At 41.5% G+C, this 22,298-nt stretch overlaps 3 protein-coding genes across 3 annotated transcripts in view; 1 reads left to right on the top strand and 2 right to left on the bottom strand.

Annotated features, from left to right (window-relative positions):
- Positions 1–6,749, bottom strand: LOC103370829 (SS18L1 subunit of BAF chromatin remodeling complex). The gene is made up of 11 exons (XM_008299997.1): positions 6,681–6,749; positions 5,768–5,844; positions 5,602–5,686; positions 5,277–5,409; positions 4,606–4,866; positions 3,093–3,254; positions 1,625–1,726; positions 1,012–1,104; positions 737–856; positions 508–635; positions 1–27 (listed from the first exon to the last, which is right to left on the bottom strand). The coding sequence occupies exons 1-11, from the start codon at positions 6,747–6,749 to the stop codon at positions 1–3; spliced, it is 1,257 nt and encodes a 418-aa protein (XP_008298219.1).
- Positions 6,750–8,439: 1,690 nt separating this feature from the next.
- lsm14b (LSM family member 14B) lies at positions 8,440–11,097 on the bottom strand. Its single transcript, XM_008300011.1, has 8 exons — positions 10,977–11,097; positions 10,739–10,902; positions 10,532–10,661; positions 10,235–10,429; positions 9,940–10,026; positions 9,698–9,853; positions 9,142–9,271; positions 8,440–9,041 (listed from the first exon to the last, which is right to left on the bottom strand). The coding sequence occupies exons 1-8, from the start codon at positions 11,095–11,097 to the stop codon at positions 8,876–8,878; spliced, it is 1,149 nt and encodes a 382-aa protein (XP_008298233.1). The 3' UTR covers positions 8,440–8,875.
- Positions 11,098–11,898: 801 nt separating this feature from the next.
- The window catches only part of LOC103370828 (transcription initiation factor TFIID subunit 4), a 14,690-nt gene continuing 4,290 nt past the window's right edge, over positions 11,899–22,298 (top strand). The window contains 10 exon segments of the mRNA XM_008299996.1: positions 11,899–12,166; positions 12,325–13,089; positions 14,320–14,474; positions 15,540–15,659; positions 17,070–17,225; positions 17,392–17,514; positions 17,655–17,744; positions 20,813–21,040; positions 21,196–21,331; positions 21,993–22,110. Of these exon segments, the coding sequence (XP_008298218.1) occupies positions 11,899–12,166; positions 12,325–13,089; positions 14,320–14,474; positions 15,540–15,659; positions 17,070–17,225; positions 17,392–17,514; positions 17,655–17,744; positions 20,813–21,040; positions 21,196–21,331; positions 21,993–22,110 (2,159 nt within the window).

The raw sequence follows: 22,298 nt of genomic DNA, 5'->3' as shown, positions 1-22,298 counted from the left end.
TTACTGCTGATAATTTCCGTACTGACCCTAAAATGTAAAAAAGAAAAAAGAAAAATTCAAACTGAGAGACTGCATTGATACATTCAGTAAAATATTATGTGTTGTTCACTTCTTCTTTTCTTTTCTGTTAGAACTGAGACAGACACAGACCACACCAGCGTTTTAAGTTTCCTTGTTTATTGCATTATTTCTACATGAATCAAATTTCAGGATGTTTTAAGCTCAATTCAATAAGGAAACAGGAAACAATGTTTTGGCTCATGATCAAATACAGTTTTGGTTCTTTAGGGCCAAAGGAAGTCTAGATAGGCTGCTGTGTTTCATCTGTCAAACTTCTTAGCGCGTACACAAATGTGTGTCAGTATGACTCGCATAAGCAGACTTTTTAACTTGAAGCACCTGTTGTGAATAGTTGTGTAAATTAAATCGATAACGGTCTATCCATGAGCTTTAATTCCAGAATAAATGCATATAGTTATTAAAATGCACCGGGAATTGGTCATGTACCTGTTCATAGGTGTAGGTCCTCTGCGCCTGAGCTCCAGGGCCTCCCTGGGAAGAGCGGTAGGATCCATACTGTTGGTTTTGACCCTGCTGATACTGAGAATACTGAGATGATCCCCCCTGGCCAGGACCTGCAGCACAGGAGGCACATTAAGTTCATGTGTACTTGTGTTTTGTTTGTGCGTTTACGTTAGCTTGAATGCACACAATAGGTTGTAAAAGCTGTTCGAACCGTATCCCTGTGGCTGCCCGCTGTAGCCTTGTTGAGAGGAGTACTGCTGTTGGCTGAAAGGCTGCTGCTGGCCAGAGCTCTGCTGATACTGGGCCTGCTGCTGACTGTACTGAGAGTTACCTGTAGGTATACATGCCAAGCGCACTTGTCAGCTGTTAATTGTGTGTGTGAACAACTTACTATAGTTTTGTTTGGAAGCATTTGGGCAAACTCTGGTGCTAAGTTGCAGGGAAAAAAATTAAAAATCATAAAAATAAAAAACAAACAATTGTTACCTCCTTCATAGTAATGCTGCGAGGACTCATCAAACGATCTGTCGTAGCCTTGCTCACCATATGAAGACTGCTGATAGGAATACTCCCCATGACCTGGAGAGAACACGATTCAACACATGCAACAACTTCGCTGCTAAGGCAAAAAAAACCCCGACATACAGAAGAGAAATTATTATTCGCACAAAACATTCATAATACATGGGCAGCAACAAAATTACAAGCACAAAACTGCATTTTTCAAGGCTTCTCCTTTCATCATTATGCGCAAAGCACAAAGAAACACCCCAGAGGAAGCTCTCTCCTCAACCCATTGCTAGATCACTCTCTGAAATCTGAAATTTCGGCACACCAAAGGGGACAGTATGGACACAGACACACTGGCAGGAGACAGAATTGAGACTAATGTCAGGCTTTTGCGAATTTTTTCCTTTTAGTATTTTTCATCTCCCACAATAGGAGAAAAAGATGATGGTTGGGAGAAGGAGCTGAAGCTTCAGCAGTAAATCTGGCTCAGGGCCTGTGGGATAGCGCTAAAAGGAAATGGAATGACCTATAGTGGGGGTTTGTGTGTTTGAGAGCTGTGTGTATGAAGTTTATGGATGTGCATGATTACCATCAGGGTAATACTTCTGGTTTATGGGCTCGCTGGAGCTCTGAGTGTGTCCATACTGCTCTCCGTAGAACTCGTCTTGTCCCATGTACTGCTGTGCAGATCCTGCAAGACAGGCGACACCACGATTGGTTAAACAGTTGGTTGGACCAATTGGCTGCTGAGTTGGACACTAAAGGAACTGTGGCCATCACTTAGTTATTCATAACTATTCATAGCTATTATGAATAGCTATTGAATTCATATGGCAATTATAATGGTGCTTGTAATTTAAGTCAAAATAATGTATACTACAATCCATTGGAAATAATTTGCTATGGTTTGAAATAATAATATAAAGTAATAATATGAAGTAACACTTTCTGGGCCACCCCAAATTTTAGAAACACTATTCCAAGCAAAGCAACTACAGTGGATAATCCCATGAAAAAGTCCATGTAGTGTAAATTTTGAGGAGAAAATGAGGACTACAGAAAGCTGTTTACAGTATGAGGGAGAATCTGATCTCTGCTTGGTGATGGTGTGCAGAAACTCCAGATTCCTCTACTTCTTGTTTTCCTTGGATTTTATCGGATGAACATCGAAAACCTGCAGAGAAAAATCTCTCTGGAAGACGCAACAAAGAACCAGTCTAGTCGCCTTTTCAATCCACAGTGGATGTGAAAGTTTCCACGTAGAAATGAGCAGCACCGTAGACAACCCTCTCATCCTAGCTTCAGCAACAAAAGCAAAACAGTCTCACAAAAAGTTCTCTTCTCCTTCCACATACGACCGATGAGTCACAGTTGATAAAGTCGCCCTAACAACAGCTAAATAACCAATCAGAAAAAGGGTGCTGAGCAAGTCACCTAGCTTTTCTATGGACACAACAATTGTATCTGGAAATACTCCATCCAGTCATGCAAGGACAACAGTGTCAGGGTGAATGAGGACCTACAACAATGGCCTGTTGCCCCGGATTTAATATTCCATCCTTTTTACGTATCTAAGTTACTGCATGCCAAATCTACACCCTTCAAAAAGACATAACAGGACAGAGGGAGCTATTATTAGGCACATGCTGACATAGCAAGTTAGGTGATTTACAGAGACAGGAACCTAATGTGACGCTGGTGATACATCTCCAGTCTGCTTCTTAAAGTTGCAGAGAGGCAACTGGAATAGACACATCTGCACACTTTTAATATTACCCTCGCTTTATTATCTTCGACTGATATCATAATACGATGACTTATTGAGAGCTTCCACGGCACGTTTAGCATTCATAACAGCCTTAAAGCTTAGAGACTGGCATCCAAAACCCGCACTGGGAACATCTGCAAAACCTGTTGACCAGTTCAATCAGTCAGCTCAACACACACAAATAGAGACACACACACATGCCCACCCATCATGCAGTCAAACACAACCCAAACAAACTCACTGAACCAAGCGCCACACCAAAGTAGCACAAAGAAGTCTTACCACCTACCTTGCTGGGAAGAGCGGTAGGATCCCATGGGCCTCTGAGTCATCATGTTGTTTCCTTGACCTCCCTGACCCATCATGCTCATGGCCTGCTGTCCCTGATAGTGTGGGCCCCCAGCCTGGGCTGAGGAGTAGTGTGGAGTGGATTGTTGGTGCATCATGGAGACTAGGGAGGAGGTGGGATTATTGGGGGAGAAGTCTCACACGTTACTCTCAAAAGATAAAAATTCAATCCACATTCAACCGTATACGTCGCATTCTCAGAGCTGAGACTGGCAGAAATGTGCAGAACTAAGCAAATAAACAAACGTAGAAAGGAGGTCTGTGGCGATCAGGACACAGGGGAAAAGCCAAAAACGAGGTCCGTAGCAGTCAGAGGTCTCTTAAAGAAAAATCTCTTTTAAGAGATGCTTTCAAGATGCTGCTCTCAAGTATAAATGCAAACAAAGCCAGTGAAGTCAGTGCATAAACAGAGGTACAGTAAATACACATGGACATCCAGGGAAAGAAGGGCTGCATCTCAGGGTCAGGGGTCAGAGATTAGGAAAAGTTAAACCTGGAGCAAAAGGGAAAGAAGGAGGAGGAGGAGGAAGGACACCTCTCTGATGAACTGAATGTGTTTGGTAGTATGATGGTTGCTTGGAATTTTAAGACTGCAGATACATACGGTGGCCGACGGGGGCAAATGCATATACACAAATGAGCTGCATATACATGAATGCGTTGCATATACAGATACATACTGCTAAAGAAAACGCTGCATATCCAGTCACACAACAGAAGTGCCACAGGCCTCGAGGGGCAGTTTTTATCTTTTCAGTCACTGTGATTATATGGGTGCTAAAGTGGCGCTTCCCTGTGTTCTCTCTGTTGTTTATGTTGATCCATGGAGACGAGAGAATATATATCTTTTCTTACAGCCTCAACTAACATTACTTTTCTCGCTCACCGTTGACAGCCTCTCAGGTGAAAAGCTCACTACTGCCCCTAGAGGTCTGTGGTACTTCCGTTGTGTGACTGGATATGCAGTGTTTTCTTTTTGCATTTGTTTTCATTTATGCAGCGCATCTGTATATGGAGCGTGGTCCTTCTGCAGCGCGTTTTCCGTGTTTGCAGCATTTTCCTTTTGCAGCGCATTTCTGTTTATGCGATGCATTCATGTATATGCAGCTGGTTTGTTTATATGCACGTCATTTGTCCCAGTCGGCCACTGTAGATATACACACAAGCAAATGTTTTAAGAGAGATCAGGGGTGTTTGTCATGAAAACACTCAGGTGATTCAAAAGTTATTTAACCCTATATTTCACAATACACTTGAAAGGTATTACTGTCATTAGACCATTCCTTTAAGTGTCAAATCTTGCAATATGCTTCAATGTAAAAAGAGAAATGAATAAATCATTGTGCAAAGAATATGTCTATATATAGAGAGTAAGGGTCCTGGTGTGTTCCATTCATAAGCTCAGAAGTGATCCAGTAGACCAATTCCTGATAATTGGGCTCCACCTGGCTCACCTTGGTTGGACTGCATGTTGAGGTTGCTGCGGGAGGAGGAGGAGGAGGAGGAGGAAGAGGATGAGGGCGTGGAGGAAGAAGAGGAGGAAGAGCCATAACCAGGCCCAGAGCCCTGGATGATGCTGGCCTGGGAGGAGGGCGCAGCGTGGCTGTAGCCAGACACCGAGCTACCATAGCTGCTAGCCGGGAGGCTGAGGGATGCGGAGGGGATAGCCGACTGCACCTGACCAGACTGCTGCTGCATGGGAGCGTGGCTGGGGCCTGACGACACACGAGCACAGTCAGAGCGTCCAGTACACGATTCCCATGTAGGGGGCCACATCACGTTAGTAATGGTTCCACATTCAGTTCATCTTTACAGGAAGCTTGCGTGGTTGCACGAGGATAGAGTAACGAATGTTAAAGATGTGTGTGGAAATGAAATAGGAAAACGGGGAAAGCAAAAGTCATTCTAACAAATTTGACTATCTATTAGCTGAACACAAAACCGCTGATACTTGCAAGCAGTGATGCAGTACAGAAGAGAGGCACTGTGGCATTGTATCTGCAGACCAACATGCATCAAAGTAGGGATCGGACAAGCACGCATGACAGGGGACGGACAACAAAAATGGAGCTGTTGTGTGGAAATATTGTTCACGTGGACCAGAGGAGAGGATCTGTACTCTCACCATTGCTCATTTGGCTCTGCATCATTGACGTAGGGGGCAATCCTGGTGCCATGTTGTCATTGAGGTTGCTTGGAGCGTGTCCCCCACTCTGGCCCATCCCTCCAGGACCCATAGACATATTTGGAGTAGGAGGCTAAAAGTGAAGAGACATATTAATTCATTTAAACAGCAGCCATAACTGATTACAGCATTTTCAGATTTTTTCACACTCTGTGTGCATCTAATTTCTATGGTGCACTGTCCAGACATTTCGGATATTTGATCTAGTCTGATAAGTGGACGAGTCTACTGTGTTACATGATCCTGAATCACAAATCAGACTCACCGCAGGTAGTAGTGACTGCATGTTCTGATTTGAATCAGCTATTGTGGCCAAGTAAACAAGATTTCTGTGCAGGACCTGCTGATACCTGTCAAAAAGAGAACCATTTAGCACAGCTTTACTCTTGCCATGATGTTTACAAGGCTCTGCTACGGAAGAGAACACTTACTGTGTGCATTCAGCTGTCTTGCCTTTACTTTGGTAATCCATTATGCATTGTATTAAATGATGATTTTCATCCAGCATCTTTGGGAGACAATAAAAACAACTTCAGCTCATAATATCTCTCATTACAGTGCAGTACATCTTCCTCATTGCTGTCCTGGATTCTCAGAACTTCAACCAAACAAGGTTTTTTTCTGTTCTTTCTGGGTCATTTTTTTTTTTTTTTTTTTTAAATAATGGAACCAAATAAAGATGCAGCTCTTCTTAGCCGTTATTTAGGACATCGTTTGAAAGTCTCTGTTTTAAGGATGGGTTGTGCCTTTTAACAAGAAACAATCCGGTTCAGTCAAGGATAACAGCAACAACATATAGAGCTCAGGATTGTCCTCTGTTGCTCTTTTACCTCCATCCTACCTTTTCCTGTCTTTCTAATCGTAGCCTATATATTTCCTCTTCTTCAAGAAAGCAGGTGTAGGGCTACATAATAAGCAATTAAACACAAGTCTGCCAAGAATCATGCACCTATAACCATTTAAACCACGCTGATGCTATAAAATCCTTACAAACAAAGTCGCAAATTGTAAAGCTGATACTAATTTCCCATTAAAGAAAAAAAATATATAAATGATTGTGGAGGAATCAACGAGTCTGACAGCATCATAAGAAAGCAGGGACCCAGCCAGAGTTGAGGTAATAAAGCGATCGCCTGCATCATGGCTTTGTTTGGTTCGCACCTTCACTTGACTGTAACGTTACAATACCAGTTGCCATTTCTTTGATATTCACCACAGGCTACTTTCCCTGTACTGGAGGAGCATCACACACTCCATCATCCACACTGGAAGATTTAAACACAAACGCCGCGACGCTTCAACATTTTTCTTTTCTTCTTCTTCTTCTTTTTTTTTTTTTTTTACCTTTTGAATTGTCTGCTGTGTCACCTCCCCTTTACTCCTGGGGCGCACCGATGAAAACGCCACCGACATTTTGTCATATGGGAAATAAAAGCGCTTCTTTTATTCTAATATTTATTATCTTGAGCGCAGCCCTCTATTTGGTTACATAGTTTCTCCATTACCAGGAAATAGGGGTATTGACGAGCCCACATATCTGTCGTGGAGGAAGGGGAAATAGAAAACACGTGATTGGTGTGAATGGAATTAAACACGGGGTTTTGATGAAAGTGTTATTTATGGTCTGCGTGGAAATAAAGGCACAGATAATGGAGCGTTACGTGATAGGGGAGCATCCCTCTCCCTTGGTTGTTGGTACAGCCCAGACAGTGAGTAGCCTACCACTTTCCCTCTCCAGACAGGGTATCCTTTGATTCATGAAAGCCAATCAGTCTGCGTAGGCGAGACACGCTGCTCCTCCTCCAAGTGTGGGAAGAAATTGTTGCAAAAGTTGATTTTAGTTCTTCTGGATTTTTTATTTTTTTTAAACATTAGTGTTCATATCTATTGAAGCAGCACCACGGCCCTGACGTCTGCTGAGCTTCCTCTTAAAATACGTTAAAGAGAAGTTCTCATAACAAGCCAGTTACTTATTTATGCTGATTGTTCGCTTCCACTGGGAAAAAAAACAAAAAGCAGTTTTAACCTCTTAAGACCTGACGTCCACATGCATGATAAGCAGATTTTGGGCCATATTACCAGAGTAGATCTTTTTTTTTTTTACAATTTGTTTTTATTTATTATGATGATATTTTTTAAAATAGATTTTTATTTTCTTTATATTTTTTATTCTTCTTTGCTATTTAATAAATAAACAATGCATATCAAACAGGAGCTCAGGTCTAAAGAGGCTAAGTGGGTTTTTTTTGTTAACAATTTAACGCTATTTTACTGATTGTTCATGTTTTTAGTTACATATAACTAGTAAATATACAAAAAAATATTAAATCAAATTATCTAGGCCAAACTGTAAATGATGTCCACATCAAAAACCTTAATTTTTTATTGAAGATATTTATTTTGCAATGCAACAATACTCTTACAGTATTTGAATCAGTCAAATACTGTAAGATATTTACTATTGTTTTGTTTTTTAAGTATAAATACAGATATTAAGGAATAAAGATGGTAAATGTTATTTTGTCAAGTTTCCCCTGTGTTGTTAAATTATAGTTCACTAGCAAAATCTCAAAAAGTATTCATTTGCATGTTAAGCCTTAAAAAGGTCAAAAATAGGTCAAAACTGTAAACATCAAAAAGTTCTTTTAAATGGCAATCCATTTTTTGTGTTTAACATTTTTCTTACTGTTTAGATGAGCAAAAAAAAAAAAAAAGTTTTACAGATATATTTATTAAGGATTGATTAAAAAAAAATTTTTTTTTTGAAAGAGTTTCCCTGTTTGATTAAATTAGATATCTTGTAAAATCATAAGCATTAAATTACAGCATATATATTTTGGATTTTACATTTGCAATAATGCTTTAGATCTGAAAGATTCTTCATTATTAAAGAGACAAAAAAAGCTTAAGACCAATAACTGTCCCAGATTAAAGATAGTCTATAAAGCTGTCACAGACTCCATGACAATATGTGATGCAACCTCAAACAGCATGTGACAAATGCATCAGCAATATTCAGTTTATTTACATGAGGATCACTTGTTGCTTCAATATGTCAAAGTAAATCCATGTACACAATTTAAATACATTTATGTTTAGTTCATTTTTAACATTTAGAGTATGCAATAACTTGCGAAATAAATGAACAAATAATAAGATGAACATTTTCAAGTGGCAAAGCCAGAGTTTGTTTACGTGAAAAATACATGTTAGAGTGATGTAGCAAAAACAAAACAATAACTTTAAGTGGAAACTTAAATAGTATTTTCACATTTGGAGGAAAAAAATAAAATAAAAAGCAAAACTCTTCCTGTCACTATCTATTAACCTTATTCAAAATGAGGTTAAAAAAGTCCTGACAAAATGGGGGCAAGATAAGTGCCCTTGGGAGGAAAAAACAAAAACAAAATATAATTTCATACAGGACCAGCAGAGCCACTTCTGCTGATCAGTGTGATAGATAACAGTCCCATAAGAACAGGGAAGCAACCATTGGAGGTTGAAATTATTACTAGTGCCTTGATATCAAACGTCAACCTTTACAGCTGTCCACCCCGGTTTCTGTGAGGAGCAAGAGTCTGAGCTGCACCTTGGCCTCTCCGTCCAGTGTATCCTCCTCTGAAACCTTGGCCCCTCAGGAACCTTCCAGGGACCCCAAAAGTCTCCAGATTGCGCTTCCGCTCCTCTGCCCATGATAGTCTGAAACTATAACAAAAAGAGCCTTAAGCATATAGCTCTACATTACAGAAAGAATGAAAAAACTGTTTAAATGATGAGGATAAAAAATTGTCACCATTACCTGAACCTGCTGTCAGATGAGATGTTGTCAAAGAAAGACTTTGCTTTGTCGTAGTAGCATTTTGGTCCAAAATGATCGTCCTCTGCAGCAGAGTGCAATCCCTCATTTTCTTTCTCTTCTACCTCATAATTTCCATCTGCAAACAGAAACATGTACTGTGACTACAGCGGCGGGACACAGATTGGAACAACAAGCAACGTAGCCGTGTCTTAAATGGCCGATTCACTATTTCAGATGTGAAAAAGCCTTTAGCAGATAGCTTAAAGTCTCATTTGACTGGTCTTGAATTTAGGTTGAATTCTGTTCAAACTGCAAGCACCTGTGTCAAAATGGAGATTCATCTTTGAAGAGGTCTATGCAAATGTGAAAATGTGACACACAATAAGAGAAACGCCATCAGAAGTGCAGCCATGTTAACCAAGTCATGGCTCCAGAATGTGTCTTTCTGTTACTGCCCTAAATGTAGGGGAACTTTAGAGCTGACCTTCCTTCAACAAGAATATATCAAATGAGCAGATGAAAAACACAGTGCGTTTGTGGCCCCTTTAGCTGGTTAACCAACCTTTCACCCTGTCCTGCACCTCCCTCTCGAGCTCCTCCTTATTAAACTGTGCATTTGAGGAATCAAAATCAAAGTCGGTGTCAAACTTGAGGATGGGTGATGGACCGTTATCCACCATCAGCTGCCCTCTGCTACGATTCCAGCATCTCCGAGCTCCTAAAGTTACAAAAGCACTTCATGTTACAACTTTAGTTATAGGCCAAAAATTCTGTTTTTTTTTTTTTTGTATGTTTAATAATTACCTTGTTTTCTTCTGGGTGCTGGCCTGTTTTCACAATTCTGCTGCCAAGGTTGCCGCTGAGAAGTGGTCACACCTGGGCCCAACTTGACTTCAAATCAAGAACAGCATCTAAACTCACTTTTAACTGCTCACAACTGCACAGACAGACATGTACTATCCCCCGAACCCCCCACCACCACCATACAGTGTTGGAAAACACTTCGAGACTATTAAATGATTCAAGCTCTTCACTTTTATTTCAGTTAGTGGGACATAGTATTTTATTGCCTTTTATCAATGCAACTCTACATGCTTACTGGTGGCTCCAGTGCCTCTTCTGATCTGAGAACTCCCTCCGCTGGTCCTTTGGGGCCTCCCCCTGTCCCACTGCTGCTCCTGCGTCCGGAACGCAGTCACACCTCTCCTCTGCCTCGATCTGTCCACATGGAGGGTTTGAACAGCCTTTTCCACCATGGGGCCCCTTAGAACATGCAAGCCTGGAAGCACAGGCCCTGCATGAAGAGCAAAACCAAACACTGCAGCGTGAAAACAACCCATTCAACAGTATAGCAGTGTAACTCTTACTCGAAATAAGTTCATGCTCATTGATTTACCAAAGCCAAGAGCTGCAGCGTACTGTGAATTAAGCAGCGAGCCGGCAGCGAGTTGGTTGTAAGCGGGCATAGTTAAGGGGCTAAGCTGTCCAGGAGCCGAGTAGATGCCTGACGAGCTTCCACTGGATGACTGAAGAATGAGTTGTTAAAGCAATTTAACACACATCATCTGGGTCTTCACATACTTTGCTACGGGTTGTCGTTTACCTGTACAATTGCAGGATCTGGGGGAAGGCCGTGGTGAGATCTCTGAGGTTCACACAGGCAGATATCCTTAATATCACTTCCTCGGAAAGTGATGTAATCATAGACATCGTCCCTGGCTGGTGTTGGTCTGTCAGTGGGTCGACCCTCCGTTCCAAAACACTTGACTGGTAAGAAGAAAATGTTTTTTTTTTTTTTGGACATGCTTCCAGGCTATGAAGAACAGGTCTGCACCACTCACCTTTAGCAAGCACTACTGTGGAGTTCATTTTATCAATTGTATACAAATTCCCCTCATAACGATTTTGGGCTTTTGAAATTAACCATATCTTGCAACCAATGTACAGCTTTGTAGAAGTCATGGCTGGAGAATGTTCAGGACGGTTGCTATAAATTTCCACAAAAACTCACATCACGTGGCACCATTAAGGTCATGGAGGAACCCGGAACAATTTATTGGCGTCCACAGGTGACTTGAAGCCACGCCCACTGATTGAGGCTCAACTCACCTGGCGATGAGAGGACAGCAAATCACTGTCAGTCCCTGGAACTGCTGGACTTGACACTTTGTGGCCAATGATTGCTAATATTTTGCATTCTATTCTATTTTTATTCTTCATTTTGACAGTGTATGATATGTTTAGTTATGTGCAATTATATGGAGAACATTTCTCAGAATTTTCTAAGAAGTTGGTAAAAGCACTATTATTTTGTAGCCTCCAGGAGCCTGTTGCAGGAACAACTTCGCATACTGACAGCCTAATCGTTGATCTGCACTTTCAGGAGTTTTGACAACCAGCTTAACATCACTTCTGTCTGTGAGCAGTGAGGCGGCTGCTGCAGGTCTGCTGGAAAAATAGCATCAACGCAGCCATTTTGAGACGCTCAGAGTGTACGATAAAGTCAAATGCATATAAAACGACTGGATACTGTGGAAGGAATCTGTGGGGGACGTGTATAGAGCAGAAACGTTCGGAGAGTTTCCTTGACGTGCTAAGGTCCCTCTAGCTACAGCTCTGTTGTTCTTTTCCAGCAGATCGGTCAGACGGAGCTGGCACTGTACACTGCAGCTCTCTACCATTTGTTCCAAGCTTTATTTTCTCCGAGGAGCCAATCAGAGCGCCGGATGAGGCCGCGTCACGGAGAATGCATCCAATCGGCGCATGCGTCTCACGAACGAGCGTAGCTGGGCAAAGATGGCGGCGGGCTCCGATTTGCTGGATGATGTTTTCTTCAACACAGAGGTGGACGAAAAAGTAGTTAGTGCTCTAGTCGGATCCCTGGAGTGTGATCTAACAGCAGCAGGTGACTGTAACACAACGGCTAGGGTCCAGTCTGCAGCAAATCACGTCGGCAACTCAGCTGTAGGTAGTAATTTCAGTATTCAAGGCAACAAAATGGGACTTTCACAACAAGAGCTTGCTAAAGCAGATAGCTGCGCACTCCGGTTAGCTAACATTAGCTAATTTTGGTCACGTTGTTCAACTGATTGTAGCTCACTTCGCTTTACTTGTGTGTCTCCCGAAACTGTTGCGAGTCGGAGAGTTGCTCGACACCCCACTTGTTTTCATGTGTTTCCGCTGCCGTACGGAGAGGAGTGCAATGAGGTGTCAGTAACAGCGCGGGGTCCCACGGTTCAAGCATGGATGGGGCAACCGGGATCACACCGGCGGCAGCACCGACTGTGACAGCCGCTCAGAGTCAGGCAAAGCCGGGGGCAGCTGGCGGAGTTGTTACGGTGGTACCAGATGCGACATCTGCTGTTGGGAAACCTGGAGCGACTGGTGTTCAAACTTTGAATGGAAGTGCCGTGGTGATGAACTGTCATATCCCCAGAGTTGGACCTGCAGACGGCAACAACGCTCAGCCCGCTGTCACGCTTGTCAACAACGGACCTGTTTCTGTGAGCAAAGGAGGCGCAGCGGTTCTGTCCGCGACGCCGAGTACTATTATTCGAACTACTTTAAATGCGCAAAATGCTGTGACTTCGTCTGTGATTTCGTCTCAGCCCGCTGTGAAAACTGTACCCACAGTCACGCTTGTGAGGCCACCTATGCAAACTCCCACGAACACTTTACAAAGCGCAGGTATTCCATCCACAGTTTTAACATCACCAGCCGTCAGTGTCACCAGCACGGCCGGTGTCCACGTCGTGGCCTCACCTGTTGCGACAGGGACAACAGCGACCGTGAGGAGTCCGACTGTTTTGCAAAACTTGAGGACTTCAGTACCGTCAACGATCGCTGCCACTCCTCCCGGTGGAATACGAGCTATTGCTCCACAGGTGTTGGCTCCTCGACTCGCTCAGCCTCAACAAAACGCCACAAACATCCAAAACATTCAACTCCCTGCAGGTAATTTAAAGTTTAAGAGCATCTGGAAGTTTTCTGTGACATGTTACATGTGAAACAAGGTCTCTTTTAGCCTGTGTTAAGCTGCGACAAGTTGTCAGCCTGGTTGCTGTCAAACACAAATGCACTTTAGCTTTATTTATAGACTTTTCTTAAGAGGCAAGAGATGCATTCTTGTAAGCAGAGAAGACGTAGAATTGATTGTTTTTGAGGCCACAAACAACAGATTAGTGGTGGACAAGATTTTAACCGCAGAACAGATTGAAAGCCTTCAGGTCATTGGGCCAATTTATTCCTCCCATATTGTATTAAAGTAGCATTCTGTTGCAATCTATTGATTCTTATTACTTTTTGTTGTCTGAAACAATTACACTCTGTTCTCATATCAACAGCTTTTTACTCTGTATTTCTTCAGTATCCAGTGTGGGTGTTTCCTAGTTTAAAGAGAGTTAGATTGTTCGTCTCAAAGTTTCAGCTTCTGCTTAAAAACTGGCAGACATTGATTTTACCCTTGGGGTATGTAAGGGATGAATCCAGATCTTATGTGACAGTACGAATGGCTCAGGTGTAGTTTCATCAATAAGGAGAAATGAGTCAATGTTAGGGCGGCTGTGTTTAGATTTATCCTGTCCAGTGGTCAGACCAACATAAGCCACAACAAACAGAGTGATAAAACAGCATTTTAACCACAACATTTAATAGTGTGTCCATTTGCTGCTCATATTCTTCTCTTTACTGCTTAATTTTCCTTTGCAGCCTCTCTGTAACTTGTGCTGCTTTGTTGCAGGCCAGTGTATTATTATGTATTAGTCCAGCCACCTATCACACAAGCGGTCACCTGTTTGATTTAGAATGGCCTGACTGTAATACTAGGCTCCAGTGTGTATTAATACACTTGCCCACAATAAAGTTGCATTGACAAGAAAGAAAATTGACTTTGAACAATGCTGTGTTAAGAATTCTTACATCATCTAATTACATGATTTGCTGTGGCTTGAAAATGCTTTTGATTTTAGTGCCATGTTTGTGGCTCATTTTGGTCTGACTGGTCACTGACTGGTTGGAGATCTGTAGCTCTCCCTGTCAATGGCCTCACTCGTAATACAGGTGAGTGTTTCATACCCCTTCATGAAAATCCATAGTTGCATGCACAGAATGTTATGTTACGACCGATCAGGGCAGAAAAGCAGTGACCTTTGACATCCTAACCCCCTGGTCTTTTGTCACATGCAGGCATGGTCTTGGTTCGCAGTGAGAGTGGGCAGCTGCTGATGATTCACCAGCAGACTTTGGCTCAGATGCAGGCTCAGTCCCAGTCACAAAGCACCATGGCATCAAGACCTGCAGCCCCCACCAACACTCCACCTGTCCAGATCACTTCTCTACAGGTACAAGCCTGCTGGACACATGCGCACAGTCAGACACAGAAAAAGTGACTCATTAATGTGATGTAGTGGTGCACAAATGTGACATACAGTACTGGATCAGAATTTACATGGATACTCAGCTAATTTGGTAGCTTTGCTCGCAGCTAGATGTACTTGAAACACTGATTAGTGTCAATGTTGTTACTTTGCTGTCACAGAACAATTCTGTAAACTCACAAAAACAAATAAGATTAACATACGTTTAAAGAATGTTTTTGAATGAACATCTTCACTTATTGCAAAGAAGTAAAGTGTAGTTAAAACCGCAGTGCACACAGAAGAATGGTGTCAGTCAGTGCTGAACTGTAAAGTATGCAGATTTTGAACTGAGAAAAGCACTCACTTTGGCTCAGTTCTTGATACCAGCTGATACCCTGAGTTTAGGCATCAGCATATTGGGAGAGAAAGTGCTACTGGTGCATTCATAATACCAGGGCTTTGCTGTGCATCGTTTGGTCATCCCATCACAGCAACACTGTATACAGTCACCATATTGAACACATTTTCAGCAACCACTCTGTGAAGTTTTCAGTGTCATCAGTGCACTTAGACACAAATATATACTCTTTTACTGTCTCATTGAAAATCAAACAAAGAATTTTGTTTTAAGGATAAATATTAAAGCGAAACCCTAGTTAACAGATTTTATAATGTAGCACAAGTTACTCTGCTGTCTGGTTTCACATGCACACTCTGCCTCTGCATTATAAACGATCAATCAAAGACATTAATGAAACCAGTGTGCTGATTTTATTTAGCTTTTGTGGCGTTAGTCTTGCACCCGACTTGAATATAAGTGAAGAAAACGAAGGAAACTGCCAAAATGGAAAGTTGCTGTTGGACAAAGAAGTACTTTTCTTTCTTTTTGCATTCGAAGGGCAATTAAAAGCAGCATATAGACTGTGAAATTCGATAAGTTTACAGGAATATTTTAAAATACATATATATTTTTTTGTCATTTCATAGAGGAAAACATCAAGTACAACATTATCATCTGTTCCATTACTCTCCTTTGCTGTTCTGCAGGCTCCAGGTGCATCACTGCTGGCTCGCCCAGTTACCCCCACCACCATCATTAAGCAAGGTTCCACAGTCCAGACCACTGTGACAGCCACCACCACACTGCAGAGACCTCCTGTACTGCAGGTAACTCCACCCCACATCACTTTGGGATATTTATTTCCTGGAGCACAAAATTACCAAGTCCCAAATGCCGTTTAATCGTCTCAAGTCAATCTTTAAGGGTCATTCACCACCATAAAGAATGGTAACTGATGTGGCTCTGGTGTGTGCTGACAATAAATGCTCTGTAATTATTGACTAACCATTTTCTCTATATGAACATGCTGTTGACTGGCCACAAGTGAGACTTTGAGAGAAGTCCATTTGACTTAAATGTAGCTGCAAACATAAAATTTGGTTTCTTTCTCCTGTGGGAGTTGCATGAATTGTTTAACTGCTACAACCAGTGCACAGTCGTCTTCTGTGGCTCAGAGAGGCGATTGACATCAATGGCATCAGCATCATAATTACCTTTGTCATGTATTAATCTAGACATGAAGTGAGGTTCTTCTGGCCATGACCTCAATACAACCCTGCCAGGAAGGCTTTTCCCGTTTTTCATAAACAGCATTTTTTGCTAATGGTTTTAATATTCCTTGTGTCCACTAACCTCACACAAATTTTGCTACAGTCATTATGGTTTGGCATCGCTCAAAAAGGCTTTGGCCTCAGTTCGGATTGCCAATAGTACGCAATGAATAAAATGTGATTATCTAGGACACAAACAAATAAGTCACAAAAGGTTTGAATACAGCCTGAAGAAGCTTTATATACATATATATATATATACACACACACACACACGAAATATGTTCCATTTTATAATATTTCCACTTCTCATGAAAGGAACAAATGTTCATCCTGTTAGTGTCCATCCGCTGGGAACAGCTGTACAGTAGGTTCCTAGAATGCGAGAGTTGATATAAACCTTCACTTCTGTTGCAGAGTTAGGTCTAATTGTATCTCTCCTGAGCTAGAGTCTGTTTCATAGGTTGTACGCTCATCTTGTTTTGCTGAATAGCTGTACCATGGAAGGATGGAATTTTGCATCAAGGTCAACATAGTTGTTCTCATTTTGTCTCTGGCTGGCCTGTTTGCTCACTTTGAAAGCCTTGCTGGTCGTATTAATCTTTCCTGTGAATTATGAATGTTCAGGTTGCCATGGAAATTCCCTTAAAGGTTAATACATTTTCCTCATTATTTTTTCATTGTTTGTTTTGCAGATCGTATTTTATAGCAAGCTCTAATGTAAGTTGAAGTGGCAGAAGAGCACTGATAAGCTGATGTTTACATAATGTGCAGATGTATGTGACAGCAAATGCACAGTATTCCTCTCTTCACTGAAAAAAAATAAATGTTGGAAAACAATTTTATTATGTCCTTGTATTATCTGACTGTACTGTGCCCCGAAACCAGACATGTCAAAACAGTTACTCTGACCTTGTCATTTTCTTGCATCTCATCTCATGACTGCAAATGTACTGACTCATATAGAATACCATCATGATGGGAGGAACTGCCACCGCCACGGGACAGCCGCTAGGAACACCCACCACAGTGCAGCCTGGATCTGCAGCCACAGCAGTAACACAGAGAGTGGGGCCCCTTGCGGCCACTGGGACCCCTGTCACTCCGACGGCTATCACAGCTGTAAGAGAGAAGTGCTAACTTTGTGAATATTTCTGACCGTGTAATCTGTCAAAAATAATATGAGCTGCAGAGATACTTAATTTGAGCATGTTTTTGCATCGTGCTCTGTATTTGTAATCAAAGTCTGATGTAAATATTGAGGACCAATGCTGTCGTGTGCTTGCAGGAAACACTGGAGAATGTGAAAAAGTGTCGAAACTTTCTGTCCACACTGATCAAGCTGGCATCCAGTGGAAAACAGTCCTCTGAGACCACAGCCAACGTCAAGGAGCTGGTCAAGAACCTGCTGGTACTCCTCCCTCGATCTCTGTCTTGATCCCTCTGTTCTCATCTTCATACCTGTCTCATCTTTCCTTCAGTCTGTTTGGTTAGCTCACAGTATTATTTTTGTTTTTTGTTTTAATCCATCCTCTTTGTTTTTTGTTAAAGGAAGCAAAGATAGAGCCTGAAGATTTCACCAGTAGGTTATACCGGGAGCTCAATTCCTCACCGCAGCCGTACCTTGTACCTTTCCTCAAGGTAAGATCCACGACACACAAGCAGACGTTGTCGTGTGCAAACGTTTGGGGAGATTACATGTTGATTTTTGAAGCAACATGACGAAAAAATGCAACCCCTTCTGCAAACATCCATTAAAAGTGACCTTTTTCAAATGTTAATCTGTTAATCTAGTTGTTCCCAACTAGTCAGTACTTTGTAACCCTCCTCTTGTAGATATCCCAACTTGAAAACTTTTTGTTGCCAACCAAGAGTTTTTATCTTTTTAATTAAGGAATGGAATTTTCACCTATTTTTTTCTTGTGTATCACTTGTTTATCACTTGGATCACATGTTTTGAGATATTTTTAGGCTGTCTTGCAGAGCATGTTTAAAATATACAATATTTTGTGGAATAAATTCTTTCCCTTATCGATGCAATGATTCCCATTTCACTGTCTGCTTCGCAACTTCAAAGCAAAAATATTTCCATCCTAATGCTTAACAGCTGTGAAAGCATTTTCAACAACTGCTGTTTTTTCTTTCTCTCCAAACACACCTTTGACAAATTGTGGCCCAAAAGCTCAGTTTTGACTGTTTCCAAAATGACTGTTTAGACGCTGATGTTTTTCATGATCAGGTATCTTTATGATGAATCTTACGCGTAGATCCTCCAAACCCATGGTTGTTGCGTTTTTCAACCGGGTTTGAGGCTCAGACAATTTATCAAGGTCTGGAGCTGTTGACGGCTAATGGTTCCTTCTGAGAATTTGTGACCTGCCTGTCAAATCCTGATGAGTTGAGCAAGGTGTGATGAGTTAATGGAGTTCTGAGATTTTACAACTAGAAGGTTTGCACATGCCACAAGTAATGTTTATTAGTTTCACTTTCTTTGCAGTTTGCGAGAAAAAAAAACAGTGCTTTGAGGCAAATGTTTATGTCTTTTTGCTGCAGGACTTGTATTTATGCCTGTTTATTGAAAAAAATCAGTGAAATGTGCTATTTGCTAAGAGAAGCCAAACATTTTTTCTACTGTATGCAAATATAATGGTTGATAAGGCATGACTAAGACTTTGGTTGTGTTGCACTCATGTACATGACATGGATTCTTCCCTCCAGTCACCAGGTAGTACAGGTGAGTGGAGGATTTGGAGCTTGCATTAAAAGCCATAGCAATGTTCTACTTTTGAGCTTTAGTGTCACCAGCAAACTGAAGGCAAACATAGACTTTACTCGTAAGCAGGCTTTACTCTGATCAGCATCAATATGTTTTTTATAATTCATCAGATTGATAGCGCTTTTCTAGACACTCAAAGACGCTTTACACTGTCAATTATTCATTCACACACATTCATTCCGGTGGTGGTAGCTACGATTATAGCCACAGCTGCCCTGGGGCAGACTGACAGAGGCGTGGCTGCCATTCTGCCCCTCCGACCATCACCTCAAACAATCCATTTATACACATTTACACCAGGCAAGGTGGGTGAAGTGTCTTGTCTAAGGACACAACGACCATGACACAGGTTACAGGGCGGAATCGAACCGCCGACCTTCTGATCATTGACTGACCCGCAAATGTTTCTTCATTTCAACCTTTATTTAAACTCAGAATACACTCAGGTATGGAGGTCTCATTAATATATAGCCAAGTAAGAAAATGAGAGCTTGTCATATAGATTGATCTATGGTTTTTGTTATATGAGTAAAGGTTTGCTCTTTTACTATTGTAGGCATTACACTTGTAGCTCTAACCTCCACAATCTACGCTTTCAATGTCAGAGATCTAGTGCATGAACCTTGTCATAAAGTGGAGGTTTTTACATTTACTTGAGCAAATAATTAAATACTTTTCAATGACTTCTACAGTGTCAACACTGATGCAATAATGATAAATGATCTGAAAGTCAACAACTTTGTTCAGCAAACACATTTACACAGACAACGATGATATGAGGTTTACTAGTGCTATGAATGGAGCTAAAGTTGCGTAACCAGTTCTTGTTAAAAAGTGACATGACCAAGGAATTAGCCTGTGACCCTAACGTGATGTGAATGAGTTCATCAAGCTCGAGCTTTGTGTGTCACAACTGTGTCACACAAACAGGTTAAAACATCTTATAAAACCCTTCTGCAGTTCCAGTGGGCATGAAAAGATGTTAAAGAGAGAAAACAAGTGCCTTGTCTCTTAACACACAGTGTTCTTTGCTATTGTAAACATCAAACTGAGCGTATGTGTACAAATGTTGATAACAAGTAGTCCTCCTCTCCCTGTCAGACCAAATCTTAGGACCTCCCAATTCTCTCTGCATGCCAAAGGTTTCCTAGAACTGCAAATAAAGACTGTTGTGAAGACTAATAGAAATAGTTGTATAGATTCAAGATTCGACACGTAGTCAAATGCATTATGCGCCTGTTCCACACGGAAACAATAATAATAAGCAGAAAAAGAATAAGTATAAAGAAAAAAAAAAACACACAATAAAGATAGATAGATAGATAGATAGAAATCAGTGTTAGACACTGCAAAAAATGAAATAAAAATTATTTGTATATTTATACACACACACACACACACACACACATACAGTCATTTGAGGCCAACAAAACAGATTTCCAGTTTACACAGACTGCATTTTAATTGCTTTATAACAAATTTGGAAACAGTCACATCTTTGTGTCGCTATAAAGTTTTGATAGTGTGGCGAGTGCAATTGATTAAGTAGTTTGCATAAGCAGTGTCATGAGAGGTCATAAAATGTCAGTTTTCTCTGCGAGACCTAGCTTCTCTGTTTTCTTGATAATCACATTATCAAATCTTTTTACTGTAATCAAAATACCTCGATATACATCTTGAGCAGTACCCCCCCCCCTAATTCCTTCATTGTTTTCCCACTACAGCGTGTGGTACTTTATTTTAAAAATGATTAGTGACAAAAAGTAAAAATTGAACAGCTCGTTTCAATTATAGTATTTGATAGAAATGCCTTTCCCAGTTGCAGCTACTGATAATTTACAATAAGGACATCTGTCCTGTGTTGACACCATTCATTGATTTTAATGAAACTGAATACGTGCTCCTCTTATTTGTCATCTCTTTCCGCCTGTAGAGAAGTCTCCCAGCACTGCGCCAGATGACCCCAGACTCCGAGGCCTTCATCAAGGACAGCCTGCTGCCTCAGCCAAGCACTCAACCTGCTGCGGCAGCCTCCACGGCGCTCACCGCTGTGGTTCTGCGACCTCCTCTGTCCACCGCCATCACTACAGCCACCAGCACTGCCACGACCAAAACAACAGTTATCAGCCTCACTCAGACGCCTCACAGTAAACCCGGACTGGTAATTTTCCTGCTGCTGGGGAATCAATACCTGTATCCGAATGCAGTGATTGGGCATGTACATGGAAGTGGAAGCTTTGCATGTAAGAGTTTATATTTCAATTCTCGTGTGCGCTTTTATTGCGCTCCTCATTCTTTGTCTCTGAATGTGCGCAGATAGTGCCCCAGCAACAGGGGACCATGGTGAGGCCGCAAGTGACGCTGGCTCAGTCTCCCATGGTAACGCTCAGAGGACAACCTCACAGCCGCATCATTGTGGGCCAGCCACAGGTGGTCAAACAGCTGCAAACAGGTGTGTGCTCAACAAATACATACACTTCCTCAATTTATTTCATACACTGATCTGAGTATACAGTCAGTGATTAAAGTATAATCAATGCTAATACTCTCAATATTGTATTTTATTACTTTCTTCGGAACCTTATTAGTCTTTAATAGACGTCCATGAAAAAACTGACATGCTAAATGAATGCAAGAAAGTCAATGAAAAACATAAAAACACACCTGTTACCCCTGAACCTGTGTTTTTATCCATTTGCCATATACACTATGAATGAGCTGCCTCCTTGTGGTTACTGCATGCAATTGTAGGATATAAAGTTTTCAGATTTAATTCTAGAGTAGAATTTATATTCATGTGTGTAGTGCATGTACACTGACATTTTTTTCGGTAATGTCTGTCAACTTGACAGACTGAAAACAAACAAACAAACAAACAAATCCTTTTACCTCCCACACAGTCTGCTCATGGCATCAACGCCCTATCACACTTGAATTTGTCCTATGGCACTTATCAAGGTTGTTTTCTCCTGACTAGATCCTTGCTGGTGTTGTATCTGCTCTCAGATGTACGTTGTTTTGGATAAAAGTGTCTGCTAAATGAAATTGTAGAACTGTAATGCCAATTTATTCCTCTCACCTAGCTGTAAAATGTGAACTTACTTCTATTATAGTTCCGGCAGTGAAGCAGACGCTGGTTCAAGGGGCCAAAGCAGTACAAGTCCTCAGTCAGGCTTCCCTTACTGCTGCTCAGAAGAACAAACTGAAGGAAGCAGGAGGGGGAACGTTCAGGTTAGTGACACAAGCACACGAAGCTCATCAAATGTGTGAAACAGTGGTCACGCTATTGTTGGCACGAAAGGTTCTTATGTGCAAAGACGTTTAAATTACAGTACATTTTCTTTTGACATCTATGTCGGACAAGCACTGTTGCCTCGCAGCAAGAAGGTTGCCGGTTCGCGTCCCGGTGGGGGCACCGG

This window comes from Stegastes partitus, unplaced genomic scaffold, assembly GCF_000690725.1.
Source record: "Stegastes partitus isolate 25-593 unplaced genomic scaffold, Stegastes_partitus-1.0.2 Scaffold1487, whole genome shotgun sequence".
In the NCBI taxonomy this organism is placed as follows: Eukaryota; Metazoa; Chordata; class Actinopteri; family Pomacentridae; genus Stegastes; species Stegastes partitus.
The sequence above is the reverse complement of the archived record's forward strand: the minus strand, read 5'-3'. Positions and strand labels throughout refer to the sequence as shown.